The sequence below is a fragment of the Anabrus simplex genome, chromosome 1 (assembly GCF_040414725.1).
Source record: "Anabrus simplex isolate iqAnaSimp1 chromosome 1, ASM4041472v1, whole genome shotgun sequence".
Classification (NCBI taxonomy): domain Eukaryota; kingdom Metazoa; phylum Arthropoda; class Insecta; order Orthoptera; family Tettigoniidae; genus Anabrus; species Anabrus simplex.
Window position 1 is genome coordinate 960,088,166 of NC_090265.1, and position 19,167 is coordinate 960,107,332.

The 19,167-nt window shown below is 39.2% G+C and overlaps 1 protein-coding gene across 3 annotated transcripts in view; it reads right to left on the reverse strand.

The window, feature by feature from the left end:
• Positions 1-19,167, reverse strand: part of Fntb (Farnesyl transferase beta subunit) — a 339,753-nt gene that overhangs the window by 118,132 nt on the left and 202,454 nt on the right. For all 3 annotated transcript variants that reach the window (XM_067136752.2, XM_067136751.2, XM_067136753.2), the window contains exon 7: positions 3,432-3,564. In XM_067136752.2, coding sequence (XP_066992853.1) covers positions 3,432-3,564 — 133 coding nt within the window. The remainder of the gene's footprint in view (positions 1-3,431; positions 3,565-19,167) is intronic.

The following is a 19,167-nucleotide window of genomic DNA, read 5'->3' on the forward strand; positions in this document are numbered from 1 at the left end:
TCATGCCTACTGTTCTAGATCCCTTCAAATACCTTTACTTAGCTGGCTAATATACTGTAGTTTTTAAACAATCTACAGAAAATATACCTATAATTGACCAACAAAATAAAATACAATGTAGTACACTTTGATACATTACTCAAGGACAATGTTCAGCATTTTTAACACTGGTATTCACCAAGATTCGCACTTTTTCCATCACCAGAGATAACTGCCCACAGGGTCTGTTACTGAAGAAAAAATAATCCCTGAAGCATTCCAAAGAGTCGTCAACAGATGTCAGGAACTGTGGTGCCAACTCCAGCAGGTGTAACCGAACAACAAAGTTATAGCCAGATAGATCCGTTCTCGTGTGTGCCCCAACATAGGATCTATGTGTGAAAAGTCCATGGGAGTGCTAAGGGTTAAGTATTAACAATGAGTTTACCTGCGTTACCCAAAACATTATTCTTTCCCTTCCCTTTTTAAGATACGTTATTGCTTTCCAGAAAGGTTATCCTGCTGCCTGAACTACCCTTTCAAGGTTTTTGGATTTTACAGTTATTGCTTTTGTTCTGTTTCACTTCTTTAAGTATTGTTCCCTATCTACATCAGTTCCTTCTTGGAACTATTTTAGGTATATCTCTTTTTTATTTTTACAAGCTTTCTTAACAGCACCATTCCAGCACGATGTGTGCATTTTTACAAACTGTTGTTCCAAGACATTCTTTTGCTGCCTCTACTACTGTATCCTCACGTACCATCCATTCTTTTTCCATAATACCATGGATCTTCGTACAGTCTATTCTTTGGAATTTTTTGTTGATCATGTCCATGTGCTTCTGTTGTCTCTGTTTCTTTGATTTCTTTCACCCTTCTGTCTGGAGACAGAATTCATTTTCTGCAGCCTCAGCCTAGTAATACTTAGCTTATTGCAGATCAGATAGTGATCTGTATCACAAGAACATCTCCAGAATGTCAATGGCTTCTTTACAGATTTCCTGAATTTGAAATTGGTTATGATATGGTCTCTTATGGATCTTATCTTCCCAAGTGTAGAGGTGAATATCCTTATGCTTGAAGAATGAGTTAGCCAATGCTAACTCCATACTAGTAGAGAAGTCTTCAGTGTTCCCAGTCCTGTTAACTTCCATATCTTTCTCACAGTTACCCAATACTTTCAGTTCCATTTCTTGCAGTGAAATAATCTGTTAGCAATACAGAATCATTGCTGTTGATTCTGATTATAAAACCTCTCAGCGCTTCATAAAACTCAACTACTCCATCCTCATCTCTCCTTCCCAACTTGTGGGAAGGCCGAGACGATCCTATATCTAATTTCACCAACTCCCAAATCTATCCACTCTCATTCATTTATTTAAGTGCCGAACATAATATATGTTGCGTGCAATGATATTGCTAAAGAACAGCTGCATTCCACACTCTGTTCTTTCCATTTAAACACCACTGCACGAGTTCGCCGTGTGGTTAGGGATGCGCAGCTGTGACCTCACACCCGGGAGATAGTGGGTTTGAACCCCACTGTCAGCAGCCCTGAAGATGGCTTTCCGTGGTTTCCCATCTTCACATCAGGAAAATGCTGGGGCTGTACCTTATTTAAGGGCACGGCCGTTTCCTTCCCATTCCTAGGCCTTTTCTGTCACATCGTCACCGTAAGACCCACCTGTGTCAGTGCGACGTAAAGCAAATAGCATTTAAACACCTGGTAAGAAGACCCTATAATTTTCTCACTCTTCCTGCATATTTCCTCAAAAATTGTTTTTTAAAAGGTTCAGACAAATCCTCTTTGTTGACTTAGCCAGTTCCACCTTTCTTCTCTCATAAGTTCCATTGACTACTGTGAGGAAGACAATTAGATATTCATCAAAACTATGACATCTGACAGTATATACATGTGTCACATCACAACTATGTCAAAACCACAAACAATGCAGACAATAAGTTCTACAGTTCTAGTAGGAACAATGTCTCTAGCAAATGAAGATCTTCAGTGAACAAAACAATAAATCTGTACCACATACAGTCCAGTAAGAGCCTTGGTCTCTCAACGTAAATGCTGCCCAGCCAGATGGCCTGCAGATACTATAGAGTGCCACATGGTCAGCCATATTGCTTGGCTCTAGTGACCAACTCTGCTGCCATTCATATCAGATAGCTCCACAGTTGGTCTCACAAGGCTTAGTGAACCTGTTACAGCTCTCAGTCCACAATTAAAATCCTTGAATTGGGCAAGAATCAAACCTGGGGACTCCGGTATGAGGCAGGTATGCTACATTAGAGCTAGTTCTTCAGTTTTTAAGTATTATTGTTACAATTGGTATAACCTTAAAGTGCCCTACACGTGTCCCCCGGGTGGTGCTAAGTAAGCAACAACATCGGCTGCTGGACCAAAATAAATTTTCTTTTGCTATTGCTATTGGCTTTACATCGCACCGACACAGATATGTCTTATGGCGACGATGGTACAGGAAAGGGCTAGGACTGGGAAGGAAGCGGCCATGGCCTTAATTAATGTACAGCCCAAGCATTTGCCTGGTGTGAAAATGGGAAACCGCGGAAAACCATCTTCAGGGCTGCCGACAGTGGGGTTCGAACCTACTATCTCCCGAATACCGGATACTGGCCGCACTTTTTTTTTTTTTTTTTGCTATTTGTTTTACGTCGCACCGACACAGATATGTCTTATGGCGACGATGGGATAGGAAAGGCCTAGGAATTGGAAGGAAGCGGCCGTGGCCTTAATTAAGGTACAGCCCCGGCATTTGCCTGGTGTGAAAATGGGAAACCACGGAAAACCATCTTCAGGGCTGCCGACAGTGGGGCTCGAACCCACTATCTCCCGATTACTGGATACTGGCCGCACTTAAGCGACTGCAGCTATCGAGCTCGGATTTCCCAGCAAATAGAGGATACATCACAACCGTGATCATACGCCATACAAAATAAATAAAATTGTTACAATGTCAGTAATAGCATGTAAGACAAATAAAATCTCCTCAAAATGTGTTGAACTATTTATTCTAGACCTAAATTCGTTATCCATAATTTCCATATGAAATGGAAAAAAATCTAGAAAAGACAGCACACATCAATAAAAGGCGCTTTTAATGTTTCACAACTTGTGAGTAGTGACTTGCATTCAGATATCCCTGTGCCGAGTACCGTATACCCGTCTTTTATCTCATTTTGCAAGCAGTCAGATTTCTTCCATTTTCTCTCTTAGTGTTAATGACCTTTATAACTCAAATTCACACAACAGAAAAACAGATGAACAGTAAAGCTGTTAATCTTCTCATTCGAATAGTTGCCTAATTACCACAAATTCAAGATGGAGAAGGAAATAAGAAGAAGTAATACAATACAAATGAAAACTTATTAAACAAAATAAGTAATGATTTAATGAGTTACAAGTGTAGACCTAATTCAAATACCTTGTTGGGAAAGTATCCGATGTAGCAAAGGAAAGGAACCTCCTTGCCAGAAGGAGTAGCAGCCATCCACCAATTTGTTGGTCCGACCCTGAAACCCACCCTCATACCGCATCTGACGATTTACTGTCCACCGCTTGCAACATGTAAAGCAAAAGCACTCATATTAAAACACACATTACACTCACAAAAGAAAAGATCATGGTGAAGAAAATTCATAAAAAAAAAAAAAAAAAAAAAAGGCTCAGGAAGCCCTATTAAAAAGCAAATTCAGACAGACAAAGACCAGTAAGAAGGCTATATAGTAGATGCACAACAGTCTACTCACCAGTACTGAGAACTTCAGGAACTACGTAATGCACCCTGGTGGGGGTGTGATAAGCATCATGCAATTGTAATTATGATGAATTATTGAGGAATATATATTTCATTTTCAGAATAAATAGTATCTTACTGTACATACAGTAAGAACAGGCCAGGCCGAGATGGCAGGTTTCACCATACCACAGACTGTTGTCTCCATTGAGATTAACAAACACAATGAGTGACAGAATTAGATTTCTCAGAATTTGTGACAACGAGGAAAGAGAGAGGATAACTTGTTGCCAAAGTTTTCATAGCCCCGGGCAGTCTTGGTAGTAGCAACAGCGCAGAGAGCCGAGTGCAAATTTCTGAGAAATGACGTAGGGGTATATCCATGTAACTAGCGGGAGTTGAACGCGGGGTTGGCACTGGAAGAAAAAAATATGAGCCTTCCCGGTCACGTGGTTAAGGTGGACCAATGGAAAAATTCACTTGACCAAAGCAAGGCGACAACTTCGTATTGTAAGAAGCACTAGCGAGGCTAACTCCGTGGATTAAACTGGTAGAAAGAAGTGAAGTATTGATTCAGAATAAAGTGGAATTTAGGAACCTTACTATACCATAAAACTCATATAAAGTTAATAATTGCGGGAGATTGCATGGTGTAATTCTGAGAATTCATGGACGCTATTCGTTGATTGGCTGAAGGCAAAGGAAGCCACAAAAGAGCGCGAAACCCCGAGCCGGGATACGGCAGCTAAATTCGCGAATATATCCATTACCAGCGAACGATAATAGATGAGAATTGGTATAGAGCATTTGAGAACATAATTACATCATTGGATCATATATTAAAGCCACGGGCCAAACCGCAAAGAGTCGTATGAAGATATCGGGACTGTGCGTCCCAAGATGAACTCCGTTGAACTCGGAAGAGAGGGGATACAAGTATAAATATGAGGTCGTAGACAAGGACTGGCAAGTACTTCTGACAAAGTGTTCGGGCGGATACCACGCCAGTGGTGCGTAACTACTTTTGACAATGTGTTCGGGCGGATACCACGCCAGTGGTGCGTAACTACTTTTGACAGTGTGTTCGAGCTGATAGCACGCCCGGGGTGCGCAACTACTTCTGACAAAGCGTTTGAGCGGTCACCACGTTAGGGGTGCGTGACAACTTCTGATATTTTGTTCGAGCCGTGATTACGCCAGGGGTGCGAGTGTGTACTTACTCGTGGAGTAGAGTTCGAAGTATTATATTGTTACATAGTACAGTGATTCATGACGTGATGTAGCTCATATTACAGTCTTGAGCAGTCTACTAGTATGAAGTGTTTCAAATAGACAGGACTCAGTAAAGCATAACTTACGGAGTGTGAGATTCTACCAACAGATTAGGAAGTGCGTTACATGAGAACGGTCACGAGTGTTTATGTCACCTAGTAAACAGTCGATTCTAAACTGATACCTGGTCAGCTACACGAACGTGAGACGGGAAATTCAAGTGCGTGCACGGGCCGTTGTAAAGGGAATCCCGAGGTATCCCATGTTCCTAGTGTCCGGGAAAGGAATGAAGAATGTATATCTACATTAAGTGGGCTAGATACAAGGCCGAGAGTGTAAAATTTGTGAATAGAATTTAGGGTGGAAATTATTCCAAAGTGCAACAGTTAATTTATTTGTTTTTATTCAAAATGTGTAAAGTTGAAAAGGGTCAAGGATTAATTCTTCAAGCTGGCATGAATACCAGTGGAATGCATTGCTAAAAACCGGAGGGGCTATGGCTTCTCGTCCGGTTTTAGCAGACTACAATGGCAGAGTTGAGTAAACTTTTAACATATTTGTAGATTGCTATCGTTAGGGGGAGGAAATCGTAATATTTTATCATGGTAACTTGATTGTGAAACGAGCCGTTTTCAGCTCTTATAAATTCAAAGATAGATAGACAAAGGGACAAATTAATATGTAGATTAGATCGAGCACTCATCATAATTTTGATTATTAAATAGAGTATAGTAGGTTTGAGTTGTTCATTCAAGTGCTTGAGTTGTTTGATATGATATGGAGCACGTTTCACGTAAAGATAATGTTAATATTCATTTAGAAGTGCTTCCAAAGTGTTTTTCCGTTATCGGAACTTTTATAGATATTAAGGCATGTTGTTAAGATAATCCAGAGGTAGGATTGCCAAGTGATTTAAATTGTTGTGGGACGGAATGAAGTCCATTGATTTGTTTGTAAATATCGCGAAGTTCGCCAGTGGACAAAATAATAATAATCTGTAGAAGTGTCGGAGTAATAAATTAATTTGGTAATGCGTAAAGGCGTGTTGAATAATAATCTTTGAGAATAAAGGCACGGGCCTAGTTGGATAGAATGATTGCAAATTAAAGTAATTTTAATGTGGAGATCACATGTGCCGTGAATAATTATAATTTGTGCAGTGAATCCGGTTTTAACACTAATTGTTGATTTAACGTTTTGGACTCCATAATAATCATAAATAATTTTGGTAGAAACGAGATAGGCATTTTGATAATATGGTCACGCTATGTTTGAAGCCCAGAGTGATTTGAGCCAAAAATTGAGATTTGGAGTTTGTGAGACAGAAATCCGGCCCGAAATGAAAGTGAATTGTACTGATGTTGATGAAGAAATAGATGGATCTTAAGGCCCACATAGAGGTTATATTTATATACCGGTGTATTGAGTGGCAGAATAGAGTCCACACACCGAGGGTTAATTAGTGAAAATGTTTTGAAGAGTTCCGATGGATAAATGGACTTCAAAATGGAAAAGGAAGGAATAATTTAACACTTGCAGAGATTGGAGGTATTTGCCCAACTGCGAGGTGTTATGGGATTTGAGAATTGTCTTAGGAGCATATGGTCTCCATGAATTGACGACAGTACGAAAATAAGGTTGCGGGTTCGAACACTATTATGTCCCGACCGATGTGAATTCGGATCTTGGTGATTTCTGTTTGGGAGAGAACGTATGTGCATAAATTATAAAGATGGGGAATAAAAATAAAGATTCTCGAAAGAATAATACTACTATTAATAATAATAATAATAATATTCCAAGTAAATCATATCTGGATTGATTAATGCCAAAATAAATCGGAATTGTAAAAGGGGTTATGCGTTAAGCATATTAAGAGTGGACTACCAAGTAACAGGCGAAATTAAATTTTTTTTAAAAAATTAATAATAATAATAAATATATAAAAACTACTTTTTTTGAAGAAGAAGAATTTACTTTTTTTTTTTATTTTGGACATAATGATGTTGGGAGTTGAAATGAAAAATTTGAGATTTTTAACTAATAATAATAATAATGATGAGAATATTTGAAGAAGGAGGAGAAGAATAATCAAAGAAGCTACTTTTATTTATTTCAGATGAAAATAAAAAATCGCGAAAAGTTGAAATATTAGTCCGAGGATGATTACGGGTTACGATAATCATGATCTCCACAAAACATAATGATGATAATAATAATAATAATAATAATAATAATAATAATAATATTTAATAAAATATTTTTTTATTTTATTTATTTTTCTTATTATTCGGATGATGATGATGGATGATACTAGGGAAGTCAGCTGGCGAATTAACGTAATAATGTCAACTGGTTGTAAATAATAAGTTAAGTTAATATGTGTACAATGAAGGCAAATCCCTACATCTGGACCATTAGGTTAGAGTCCCTTTGTCGTATTCCTGCAACTAACGATTAGCATATCTTGGTTAGGAACCCGGGGAGAGTTTGTAGTTTCCCGTGTTGGTCTCATCTCAATCAAAGTGGAGGCGATAACATGGTCCATGTGATCGCGCCTACTTAGCCAACAGGTATTTGGTCCATGATCAAATAGGGTCATGGTGTTAACGAAGGTAAATCTGATACCTTCAGATATCAACGGTTCTACCACCCAAATGGAAGGGTGGTCAAAAGTGACAAATATTATGTAATCATTTTTCAGGAATGATTTGCCAAATTACCGGCAAATCAAGGGTCAACAGATTTTGATTGTGTGTAAAATTTCATTTGTTTACTTAAATAAAATGCTCCTTTAGCATTTGCAAGGAAACAGTTCCAGGTTCTTGTTCTTGTAGAATAGTAAACCCTTGGTGACCGTTTAAATATCCGTCCCCATCCCTAGGATGGAGCCTTCATAATTTCCCTTTGATCTGAATGTATATAATTTGTGTGTTTTATGATGAGCCTTAAAGATAAAGAAGAGTGTTCCGTTCAACCCTGTAGTACTAATTGGATGGCGCCCTTACATTTAGTTTGAGATCTTATATCTCAAAATATTTTTTTTTAATGAGTATTAGTTGCGACGGATTCGGACCGTAACACTCCCTGAGATAAATGCTGGTTGGGACTCAGGCTTTGAGCGGGTACAGTAAGAGTGCGACAAAAAATATCAAAACACCGATCAATGAGTAAATCAACAATTACCAGCTGGTTTTTTTAAAAAGGACATAGGCCTACAGCATTTGCCAGCAATGAGGCATTTAGGGCTCCCATACATTTTTTTTTTTAATAATTTGTTTTACGCCGCACAGACACAGATAGGTCTTATGGCAACGATGGGATAGGAAAGGTCTACGAGTGGGAAGGAAGTGGCCATGGCCTAAATTAAGGTACAGCCCCAGTAATTGCCTGGTGTGAAAATGGGAAACAACGGACAACCATCTTCAGGGCTGTTGACAGTGGGGTTCGAACCCACTATCTCCCGGGAGCAAGCTCACAGCTGCACGCCCCCAACCACATGGCCAACTCGCCTGGTAGGGCTCCCATAAACCCCTTCTCTGCTGAAACAAACCTCACCTATTTTGAGGAGTGGTTTAGGAAAATTTTAAGTCTTTTGCCTCATAAATGAGCTATAGTTATTGACCAAGCACCATATCACACAATGATAGAGCCATCTATGAGTATTGCTGAAATATATTCAGCAATTATATAAGGACAGCAATGGCAAAACCTGATATACTGTATTTGTACATTGAGAAAACAACAAAGGCCGATAACGACAATGTTTGCTGTCATTTGAGTCGTATATTTCAACAAGGGATGATTTTAAAAAATGGATAGGATCACTTTTGGAACACTCCCGTGTCGTGGAGAAGTTTTGGAGCAATCAGCTGTAAATAAGGTCACTAATGGAACAATCATAAAATATAATAATTATTATAAAGCATATTTAATTAAAACTGAAGGACTGTAGCTATTTTTATATTACAAGAACAGTCATCTCAAGAAAATATACTGGCATACCTGCCAACTTTACAAAACCAAAAATCAGGAGATTTTGATTTGAAAATCAGGAAAAATCAGGAGAAATTAGGAGATACAATTGGTCATAATTGCTTATTTTACATGTCTTGCACAATACAGTACTACGATATATTTATAACACTGATTGTCTCAAAGCCAATACGAGGCTATAAGGCTAAAAATTACACATCTCTATTCCCTCACAGGAAGTATGTGAGTGAGATGATCAGTCTCCGATAAGCCTACCGAAAATAGTATGAACTCAGGGCTCCACATGTGTGAATCACTCATGCACTTAGATGCCATTACTTAGCATCAAGCGCCCGCGTGATTATGCGGAGAGTAATGCTATTTGGATCAAATAACTAGCTGATGTACCCTCCTTCGCTATGGAATTCTCAGAAAGACTGTCCTTATAGTTTTCCCAACTGAAGTCAACATGTCATTACAATGACGCCAGTATGAATGTCGCGATTAAAAGCAATGCTTTCATAAGAAATATTCGATAAAATGAAAACAGCACATTTTCTCACTTCTAGCGAAAAGTACTACTGTGTTACTCTAAAAGTTAAAAGTTTCAGAGCTAGAACGACCAGGCTGCAGACAGCCGTGAACACTCCTGTGTAATTATTCCGTATAAGCGTGCACATTGCTCATTCAAATCATTACCCCAGAGTAGGGATCTAATAGCTGGAATACTATGATGATCCAGTGTGTTACGTACCAGTAGTATCAGTAAATTTACACAGGAATGCCATGCTAAAGAAGAGAGAGATCTAACTCCCCACTCCCCAGCTTCTTCCCACCAATATTCAGGCAGGCTGTTATACTCAAAATGCAGCAGTAATCCCATCTATCGTAGATAAATGGCAGCAGAATACACAAAAGCACATCGCAACAAACAATGGTCAATGTAATGTTATTGTTGATCAATTTTATGAACTTTCTATATTGGAGGCCTTCACTTTAGTTTTCTTTTTCGAATCTGTGATATTAGAGCATCTAATGTAAAGTGAGCCGTCCTTTCTTTCATGACTCCCTCTTGTGTTATTATTCAAGCGATCGTTCCTTCACAACTTTTTTCTCATTCTTATAATCATCTTCAAAATTTAATCACCAATATTATTATAGTCAGAACGGTAAAATTGAATAAGCAAATTACCACAAAAATAATTTATTCTATTATCACCACCTATTCAATACAAGCTACGTGGATGAAATCTACATAATACTATATACACTTCTCAGGGATTAACATAATACTATATACACTTCTCAGGGATTAACATAATACTATATACACTTCTCAGGGATTAACGTGTAACATACTTTTCATTGTAATCCATGTATGAATAGATAATGTTTCAGACATTTGACCTTAAGGTTACCTACAGGCTGATTGATGCCCTTAACAAGGGGCGAAACATGTCCCTGAGAAGTGTATATAGTATTATGTAAATTTCATCCACGTAGCATGTGGCTTGTATTGAAATAGATGCTGATAATAGAATAAATTATTTTTGTAATAATTTGCTTAAGTCAGTTTCAATACAAATCAATCGTGAGAATTGTCTCTTGCAAAACTGAGTAATAAATAATCGGAAATTGCATTCTCTGTAACTCTTGTTATGTAGTACTTTTCAATATGACCACTAAGATAGGTAATTAAAAATTAAATTTTTGGCACCTTCCCCTAAACTACCATTTCGAACAGAGTTAATAAAATTATTTATAGCATAGACTGTAGTTCCTTATTCCCTGACTTTACATAAAATTCTGTTCGCCATTTTCTCGTACCTCGACGCTGATGTGGACTTAGCAAAAAAAAAAAAAAAATCATGAATATGTCTGTTATCATAGCCGGTGCAGTAAAAATGTATCAAACGTAAATGATAGGAAATTTAATAATATATAACTTTAGTTATGTAGTATTTATCGCTAGGGCCAATAATAACATAAATATTTGGGAATTAAATTTTAGGCCTTCCCCTAAACTACCATTTCACTCAGCGTGAATACAATTATTTATGGCCTAGATTGTAGCGACGTTATATTCTGATTTTCATTAAATTCACTTCCTCTGTTTTCTTGTGATGAAAGTTCTAGAGGCTGTAAAACCCCCAAGGAATGAGTAACACTTTTATGTTGTGCGAGTATGCCTGGTGAGTGTTGCTTTAAAGGCATCAATAAGTTTCCAGTGGGCTATCATTCACACTCTAATGCATGGATGACTGCCCTGATTTTCAAAGAATGGCTACCGAGTTGGGGTAATAGGCTGGACTGTAAAATAGTTTTGCTGGTTAACAACTGTGCAGTACACATTGTGAATTGTGAGCCCAAGAACATCAATGTGGTTTTATTAACTGGCGAATACTACGTCATTAATTCAACCATGTGATCAAGGAATCATTCACACCATGAAAGCATATTATCACCATGAAATGCGCACAAGAATCTTAGAAAACATAGAGGACTCAGATAAAACTAGTGCCAATGCCCTCGCCAAAACAACCAGCCTTATCGAAGCCCTGCATCTTCTAGCCATGTCATGGAATAATGACTTAGCACATACAGTAAGGAACTGTTTCCGGCATGGGGGATTTTTAAGAGAGTTAAAAATAGTAGAGGAGAATGTTGAAATTTGTCCAAAAGGCTTAACGGAAGATGAATTTCAGGAATGGATGAACACTGATGAGGGCATCATTACTGATACAAAACAGACAGAAGGCGACATGTGAGGCAGTTACTTCCACAGAATTAGAAATGAGAGGTAAACACGGAGCAGAAGATAGCGATGCTGATGATGACTATGTTGTCGAAACTTCCCGAACATTAACGACTGCTGAAATGCGATAGGAGCTAGATATCTTGCGAGGAATGTTCAGTGCAGGTCAGTGGACTTCCAAACATTATGATTATGAAAGATTCATTAATGAACTTTTGAGAGACAACCAGAAGCAAAAAACAATTAGACTCTGGTAAGACCCCAAGTAGAGTACGGTTTCAGTGTAAGGGACCCTCACCAGGATTACTTGATTCAAGAACGGGAACAAATCCAAAGAAAAGCAGCTCGATTTGTACTGGGAATTGAAATTGCCCATTAGCACTATTCTATCCTTGTTGTTGACCCTGACCATGATGTCACTCAATGCTTCATAAAACTCGTCAACTTCATCCTCATCTGCACCCTCACATGGTGAATACACTGACACAATTCTCGTCCTAATTCTTCCCACTGACAAATCTACCCACATCATTCACTCATTTACGTGCCTAACAGAAATTATGTTGCATGCAATGTTATTCCTGATAAACAGCCCTAACCCATACTCTGCCCTTCCCTTTCTAACACCTGCCAAGTACACTTTATAATCACCTATCTCTTCCTTGTTATCTCCCCTTACCCGAATATCACTTACTCCTAGCACATCCAGATGCATCCTCTTTGCTGACTCAGCCAGTTTTACTTTCTTTCTTCCATAAGCCCCATTAATATTCACAGCTCCCCATCGAATTCCATTTCATTCGCCAAGTTTTTTCCAAGGAGTCCCTCGCCTGTCAAATGGGAGTGAGACTCCGTTACTTCCATAGGTCCGAGGCTTGCTTAAATGTTCTGCGCTCGGTAAATTCATGAAGCAGGATGCTACCCTACTTACACGTAGTCCAAGTAAGGATCTCTCCTCTAATGGGTTATGGACCACTGGTGGATTGTATAGTCCTAGCCGCCTGAGCACAAGGAGGGCCATGACTCAGAATATGTCCGAGATGCCCACTGCCATTCCATAGCAACTGGTATCCCTACTCTCAGGACCATTTACTAGGCCACTCAGCCATTGCTCGTGGTTCATGAACTAGGGCATGACCAAAAAAGTAGTGTTACAAAAATGTTGCAAAGTTTGGGCTGGGAAGACTTGGGAGAAAGGAGACGAGCTGTTTGACTGAGTGGTATGTTCCGAGCTGTTAGTGGAGGGATGGCGTGGGAGGACATCAGTAGACGAATAAGTAAGAGTGGTAGTCTTTAAAAGTAGGAAAGATCACAATATGAAGATAAAACTGGAATTCAAGAGGAGAAATTGGGGCAAATATTCGTTTATAGGAAGGGGAGTTAGGGATTGGAATAATTTACCAAGGGAGATGTTCAATTAATTTCCAATTTCTTTGCAATCATTTTAGAAAAGGCTAGGAAAACAACATATAGGGAATCTGCCACCTGGGCAACAGCCCCAAATACAGATCAGTAGTGACTGACTGAGACTATTTTACATAGTTGAAACCAGTTAACTGTACTGCAGTACTGTGTACCGGTATCTGTTTCATTGTAGTCCATCTAGGTTATGAATAAAGCAGTAGGCTACCTACCAATTTTCATTTTTTGGCTACTGTTATCAATCGGTTAATGTTATCAAATTATCTGCGTCCAAGAGTGATCATAATAAGCAGCGTCCACTGTATTTGCAAATTGATGTCATGGTCTTGAACATTTTCACATAAAACATCATCAGCAGACGGTGCTTTGAAGTGTTCTTCATTCCTTAAAATCACTTGACTTTTCATTGAATCAGTATAACATGAGTATCTCTTCATTCTTCCAATCTCTTCCATAACATTTCTTCAGAAGATCTTTAACTTTTTTACTTTGACAATATAGTTACAATTGACAAAGTTTCTGGGGCGATGCTTGTGGCCATTTTTTCTTTCTTTAAACATCCAAATACACCCCAATCAGTACTGTAGAATGTTTCTCCTTACACAGAATATTACTACACCTTTTCATGATGATTATTATTATTATTATTATTATTATTATTATTATTTCGTGTGGCTATTTCTAGCCGAGTGCAGCCCTCCGATGAGGGTGGGCGGCATCTGCCATGTGTAGGTAACTGCGTGTTATTGTGGTGGAGGATAGTGTTATGTGTGGTGTGCGAGTTGCAGGGATGTTGAGGACAGCACAAACACCCGAGCCACTGAAATTAACCAACGAAGGTTAAAATCCTCGACCCGGCCGGGAATCAAACCCGGGACCCTCTGAACCGAAGGCCAGTACGCTGACCATTCAGTCAATGAGTCGGACCTTTTCATGATGAACATTTTTGATGAATGGAGCTTAAAATGCTGAAAGCCTGGCGCTTTCAACAATGATATGCTTCAGCTCACAGAAAAGAGGTTTTCAGAGAGATAGGCCTATAGGTTACCAAAGCCTGTCATGAGAGAAGTACTTGAAGAGATAAAAAAAGAGGTGAAAATGAAATGGCGCACGGCTTTTAGTGCCGGGAGTGTCCGAGGACAAGGTCAGCTCGCCAGATGCAGGTCTTTTGATTTGACGCCCGTAGCCAACCTGTACGTCGTGATAAAGATGAAATGATCATGAAGACGACACATACACCCAGCCCCCGTGCCAGCGAAATTAACCAATGATGGTTAAAATTCCAGGCCCTGCCGGGAATCGAACCCAGGACCCCTGTGACAAAAGGCCAGCATGCTAACCATTTAGCCATGGAGCCAGACAAAAGAGAGGTTAGAGTACCCTACAGGAAGAAATTCACCTATATCTCCAATACAGCAATTGATGATTGCACTGAGATATTATGCAACGGCGTCGTTCAGATCATTATGGGATTGACTCATTGATGTTTTCTACTAGCAAACTGACCACTTACGATCATGCTTCAACATCTCTTTCTCTTTGTATGGAGTTTCCTCAGTGTCCAATACTCTTTCATGCATTTGCTGGCCTGCTTCCGTTGTTCTGTCCAGGCCCTTCCGGTCTTCTTAGTTCTTCCTTCAGCTTGAAACCCTTCCAAATTTTTCATCGTGTCCCTACATTGATTTCTGTCTAACATATGGACCTCTAAGATGTTTAAACGTTCCATATCTTTCTGAGTTTCCTTAATCCATGCTGTAGTGGTTTTCTTTTTCCAGAAGTAATCAAATATCTGCTTGGTAAGTCTATTTCTATGCATTCTGTACAAATGTCTTAGAAATGCCAGCCTCGTCCTCTTCATGGTCTCAGAGATTCTCTCCACCTTCTGATAAACTTCTGTTGCCCCTAAGTTTCCATTCGCCTTCAGTTTGCACAGTGGCAATAATTTTTCGGAGGATTCTTCTTTCTAAGACTCCTAGCTTCTCCAACTTGTAGTTCATGGTCAGGCATTCATTGGCATACAGGCATTCTGTTTTAACCACGGTGTTGTAGTGCTTTATGTTAATCTGTATCCTCTCCCCATTTCTGAGATCCGATCATCCACTGCGGCTTTTTCTAGTCTATTCTCCTGTATGGTCTCGCCAAGGTACTTGGAACCTCTTGACCCTTTTGTTCCGTCCCATTTCTGTTTCGAGGATCTTTGGTCCATGTTTGATGTTCAGTTTTGCGATGCCCTCCATATCACTGTATTTAAACCCCACTGAAATAATCTGGTCTCAGCTGAAGGCGTATGTTAGGAAAAATAATGTTACGCCAACTTTGAGTGCTAGTGTGTGTCAACTTCTGCGTGAAGGAGCTGGAACGATCGGTCCTGAGAGGTGGTCTGCTTGTGTTCGAAGTACCATTAAGACAGAAGAGAAGTAAATGAAACACGACACTGATAGCAACCAAGATAGATTTGCAATTCACCTAGCAGACAACGACGAGGATGACGAATAGAGGTAAGGTAAATACTGCATTTGTTTCAAAGGTAGTTAAGTTTGCTGGCTATTTTATGTCAGAACTACATACTCCAATATTTATTATTTATTTACATATTGGAGCACTTAAATCAATACATTTGAGTTAATTTTTTTCTTTTTCTTCTCCCAGAACTTTCTCACCCTCTCCGACCTGGAAGCCCTTTGTGTGTCCGATATAGTATATTGTTTCCGTTCAACTGTTTTTAGTTTGAGACTTATGCTTTTGTTCTTCAAAATCCTCTTCTCTCTTCTGTCTTTGATATCTTGCCGAGTTATACCCAATTCTTCCAAATCATCCTGAACTTCTTTGAACCAATTATTATTGATTTTATTTTTCAAAAAGTAATCAAATAGTTGTTTTGAATATCCTGGTGTCTGGTAATCTTGATATGTGACAGAAAAAGGAAATTCTTATTTTATGCATTGTAGATATTATTGATTCACATTTACGATAGACAATGTTAGGCAACAATCTACACTGTCCATCAACTTGGTGTTTTTTATTAATAATTGTTCTAAGAATTCTTCTATCAGTTTTCTGTAATTTGTCTGTTGTAGATTTTACATTTAATTTGAATAAAGTTTCACTAGCATACGTTGCCTCTGGTTTAACTATGGAATTATAGTGTTTCAGAATAGCGTTTATCGAAGGAGATTTTTTTATAGGTTGGCCAGGTAAGTCATCGTGCTTGTTTAAATTTAGTTGTTCTGAGTTCTATTGCTTCTTTTTCATTTGTGTTCCATGGTATTATTTCCCTAAGGTATTTGAATTATTATTATTATTATTATTATTATTATTATTATTATTATTATTATTGTGATTTTACTTTTCCTTTGCCGGGGGGAGTTGGCCGTGCGGTTAGGGGCACACAGCTGCGAGCTTGCATCGGGGAGATAATGGGTTCAAGCCCCACTGTCAGCAGCTCTGAAGATGGCTCCCCGTGGTTTTCCATTTTCACACCAGGCAAATGCTGGGGAAATACCTTAATTAGGGCCACGGGCACTTCCTTCCCACTCCTAGGCCTTTCCTAGCCCATCGTCGCCATAACACCTATCTGTGTTGGTACAACATACAAAAACATACATACATACATACATTATCATTATAGACTGTTATGCCTTTCAGCGTTCAGTCTGCAAGCCTCTGTGAATTTACTAAACGTCGCCACAATCCTTGATTTGCAACTAGTGTTGTGGCCTCATTTAGTTCTATACCTCTTATCTTTCAATCGTTAGAAACCGAGTCTAACCATCGTCATCTTGGTCTACCTCTACTTCTCTTACCCTTCAAAGCAGAGTCCATTATTCTCCTAGGTAACCTATCCTCCTCCATTCGCCTCACATGACCCCATCACCAAAGCCGGTTTATGTGTACAGCTTCAATCATCGAATTCATTCCTAAACTAGCCTTTAGCTCTTCATTCCGAGTACCCTCCTGCCATTGTTCCCACCTGTTTGTACCAGCAATCATTCTTGCTATTTTCATGTCTGTTACTTCTAACTTATGAATAATATATCCTGAGTCCACCCAGCTTTCGCTCCCGTAAAGCAAAGTTGGTCTGAAAACAGACCAATGTAAAGATATTTTCGTCTGGGAGCCGACTTCCTTCTTACAGAATACTGCTGATTGCAACTGCGAGCTCACTGCATTAGCTTTACTACACTTTGATTCAATCTCACTTATTATATTACCATCCCGGGAGAACACACAACCTAAATACTTGAAATTATCGACCTGTTCTAGCTTTGTATCACCAATCTGACATTCAATTCTGTTGAATTTCTTACCTACTGACATCAATTTAGTCTTCGAGAGGCTAATTTTCATACCATACTCATCGCACCCATTTTCAAGTTCCAAGATATTAGACTGCAGGCTTTCGGCACAATCTGCCATTAAGACCAAGTCGTCAGCATAGGCCAGACTGCTTACTACATTTCCACCTAACTGAATCCCTCCCTGCCATTTTATACCTTTTAGCAGATGATCCATGTAAACTACGAACAGCAAAGGTGAAAGATTATAGCCTCGTCTAACCCCTGTAAGTATCCTGAACCAAGAACTCATTCTACCATCAATTCTCACTGAAGCCCAATTGTCAACATAAATACCTTTGATTGCTTTTAATAATCTACCTGTAATTCCATAGTCCCCCAGTATGGCGAACATCTTTTCCCTCGGTACCCTGTCATATCCTTTCTCTAGATCTACGAAACATAAACACAACTGCCTATTCCTCACGTAGCATTTTTCAATTACCTGGCGCATACTGAAAATCTGATCCTGACAGCCTCTCTGTGGTCTGAAACCACACTGGTTTTCATCCAACTTCCTCTCAACGACTGATCGCACCCTCCCTTCCAAGATGCCAGGGAATACTTTGCCTGGTATACTAATCAATGAGATACCTCGATAGTTGTTGCAATCCTTCCTGTTCCCTTGCTTATAGATAGGTGCAATTACTTCTTTTGTCCAATCTAAAGGTACCTTACCAACACTCCATGCTAATTTTACTACTCTATGAAGCCATGTCATCCCTGCCTTCCCACTATACTTCACCATTTCAGGTCTAATTTCATCTATTCCTGCTGCCTTATGACAATGGAGTTTATTTGCCATCCTTTCCACTTCCTCAACCATAATTTCACCAACATCATTTTCCTCTTCCCCATGAGCTTGGCTGTTCACAACACCACCAGGATGATTTCCTTTTACATTGAGAAGATGTTCACAATATTCCCTCCACCTTTCAAGTGATTCCCTGGGATCTATTATGAGTTCACCTGAATTACTCAAAACACTGTTCATTTCCTTTTTCCCTCCCTTCCCAAGATTCTTTATTACTGTCCAGAAAGGTTTCCCTGCTGCTTGACCTAGCCTTTCCAGGTTGTTACCAAAATCTTCCCACGACTTCTTTTTGGATTCAACAAGTATTTGTTTCACTCTGTTTCTTTCATCTACATACAAATCCCTGTCTGCCTCGGCCCTTGTTTGGAGCCATTTCTGATAAGCCTTCTTTTTACGTTTAATAGCTGCTCTCGCTTCATCATTCCACCAAGCTGTTTGCCTTTTCCCATCTTTACACACAGTTGTTCCTAGGCATTCCCTTGCTGTTTCTACTACAGCATTCCTGTATGCCACCCATTCACTTTCTATATCTTGAATCTGCTTACTGTCTACTGTTCAAAATTTCTCACTAATCATATCCATGTACTTCTGTCTAATTTTCTCGTCCTGAAGATTTTCTACCCTTATTCGTTTGCAGACAGATTTCACTTTCTCTACCCTAGGCCTAGAGATACTTAGTTCACTACAGATCAGATAGTGGTCTGTATCATCGAAAAATCCCCGGAAAACTCGTACATTCCTAACAGATTTCCTGAATTCAAAGTCGGTTAAGATATAGTCTATTATGGATCTGGTACCCCTTGCCTCCCACGTGTAGCGGTGAATAGCCTTATGCTTGAAGAATGTATTCGT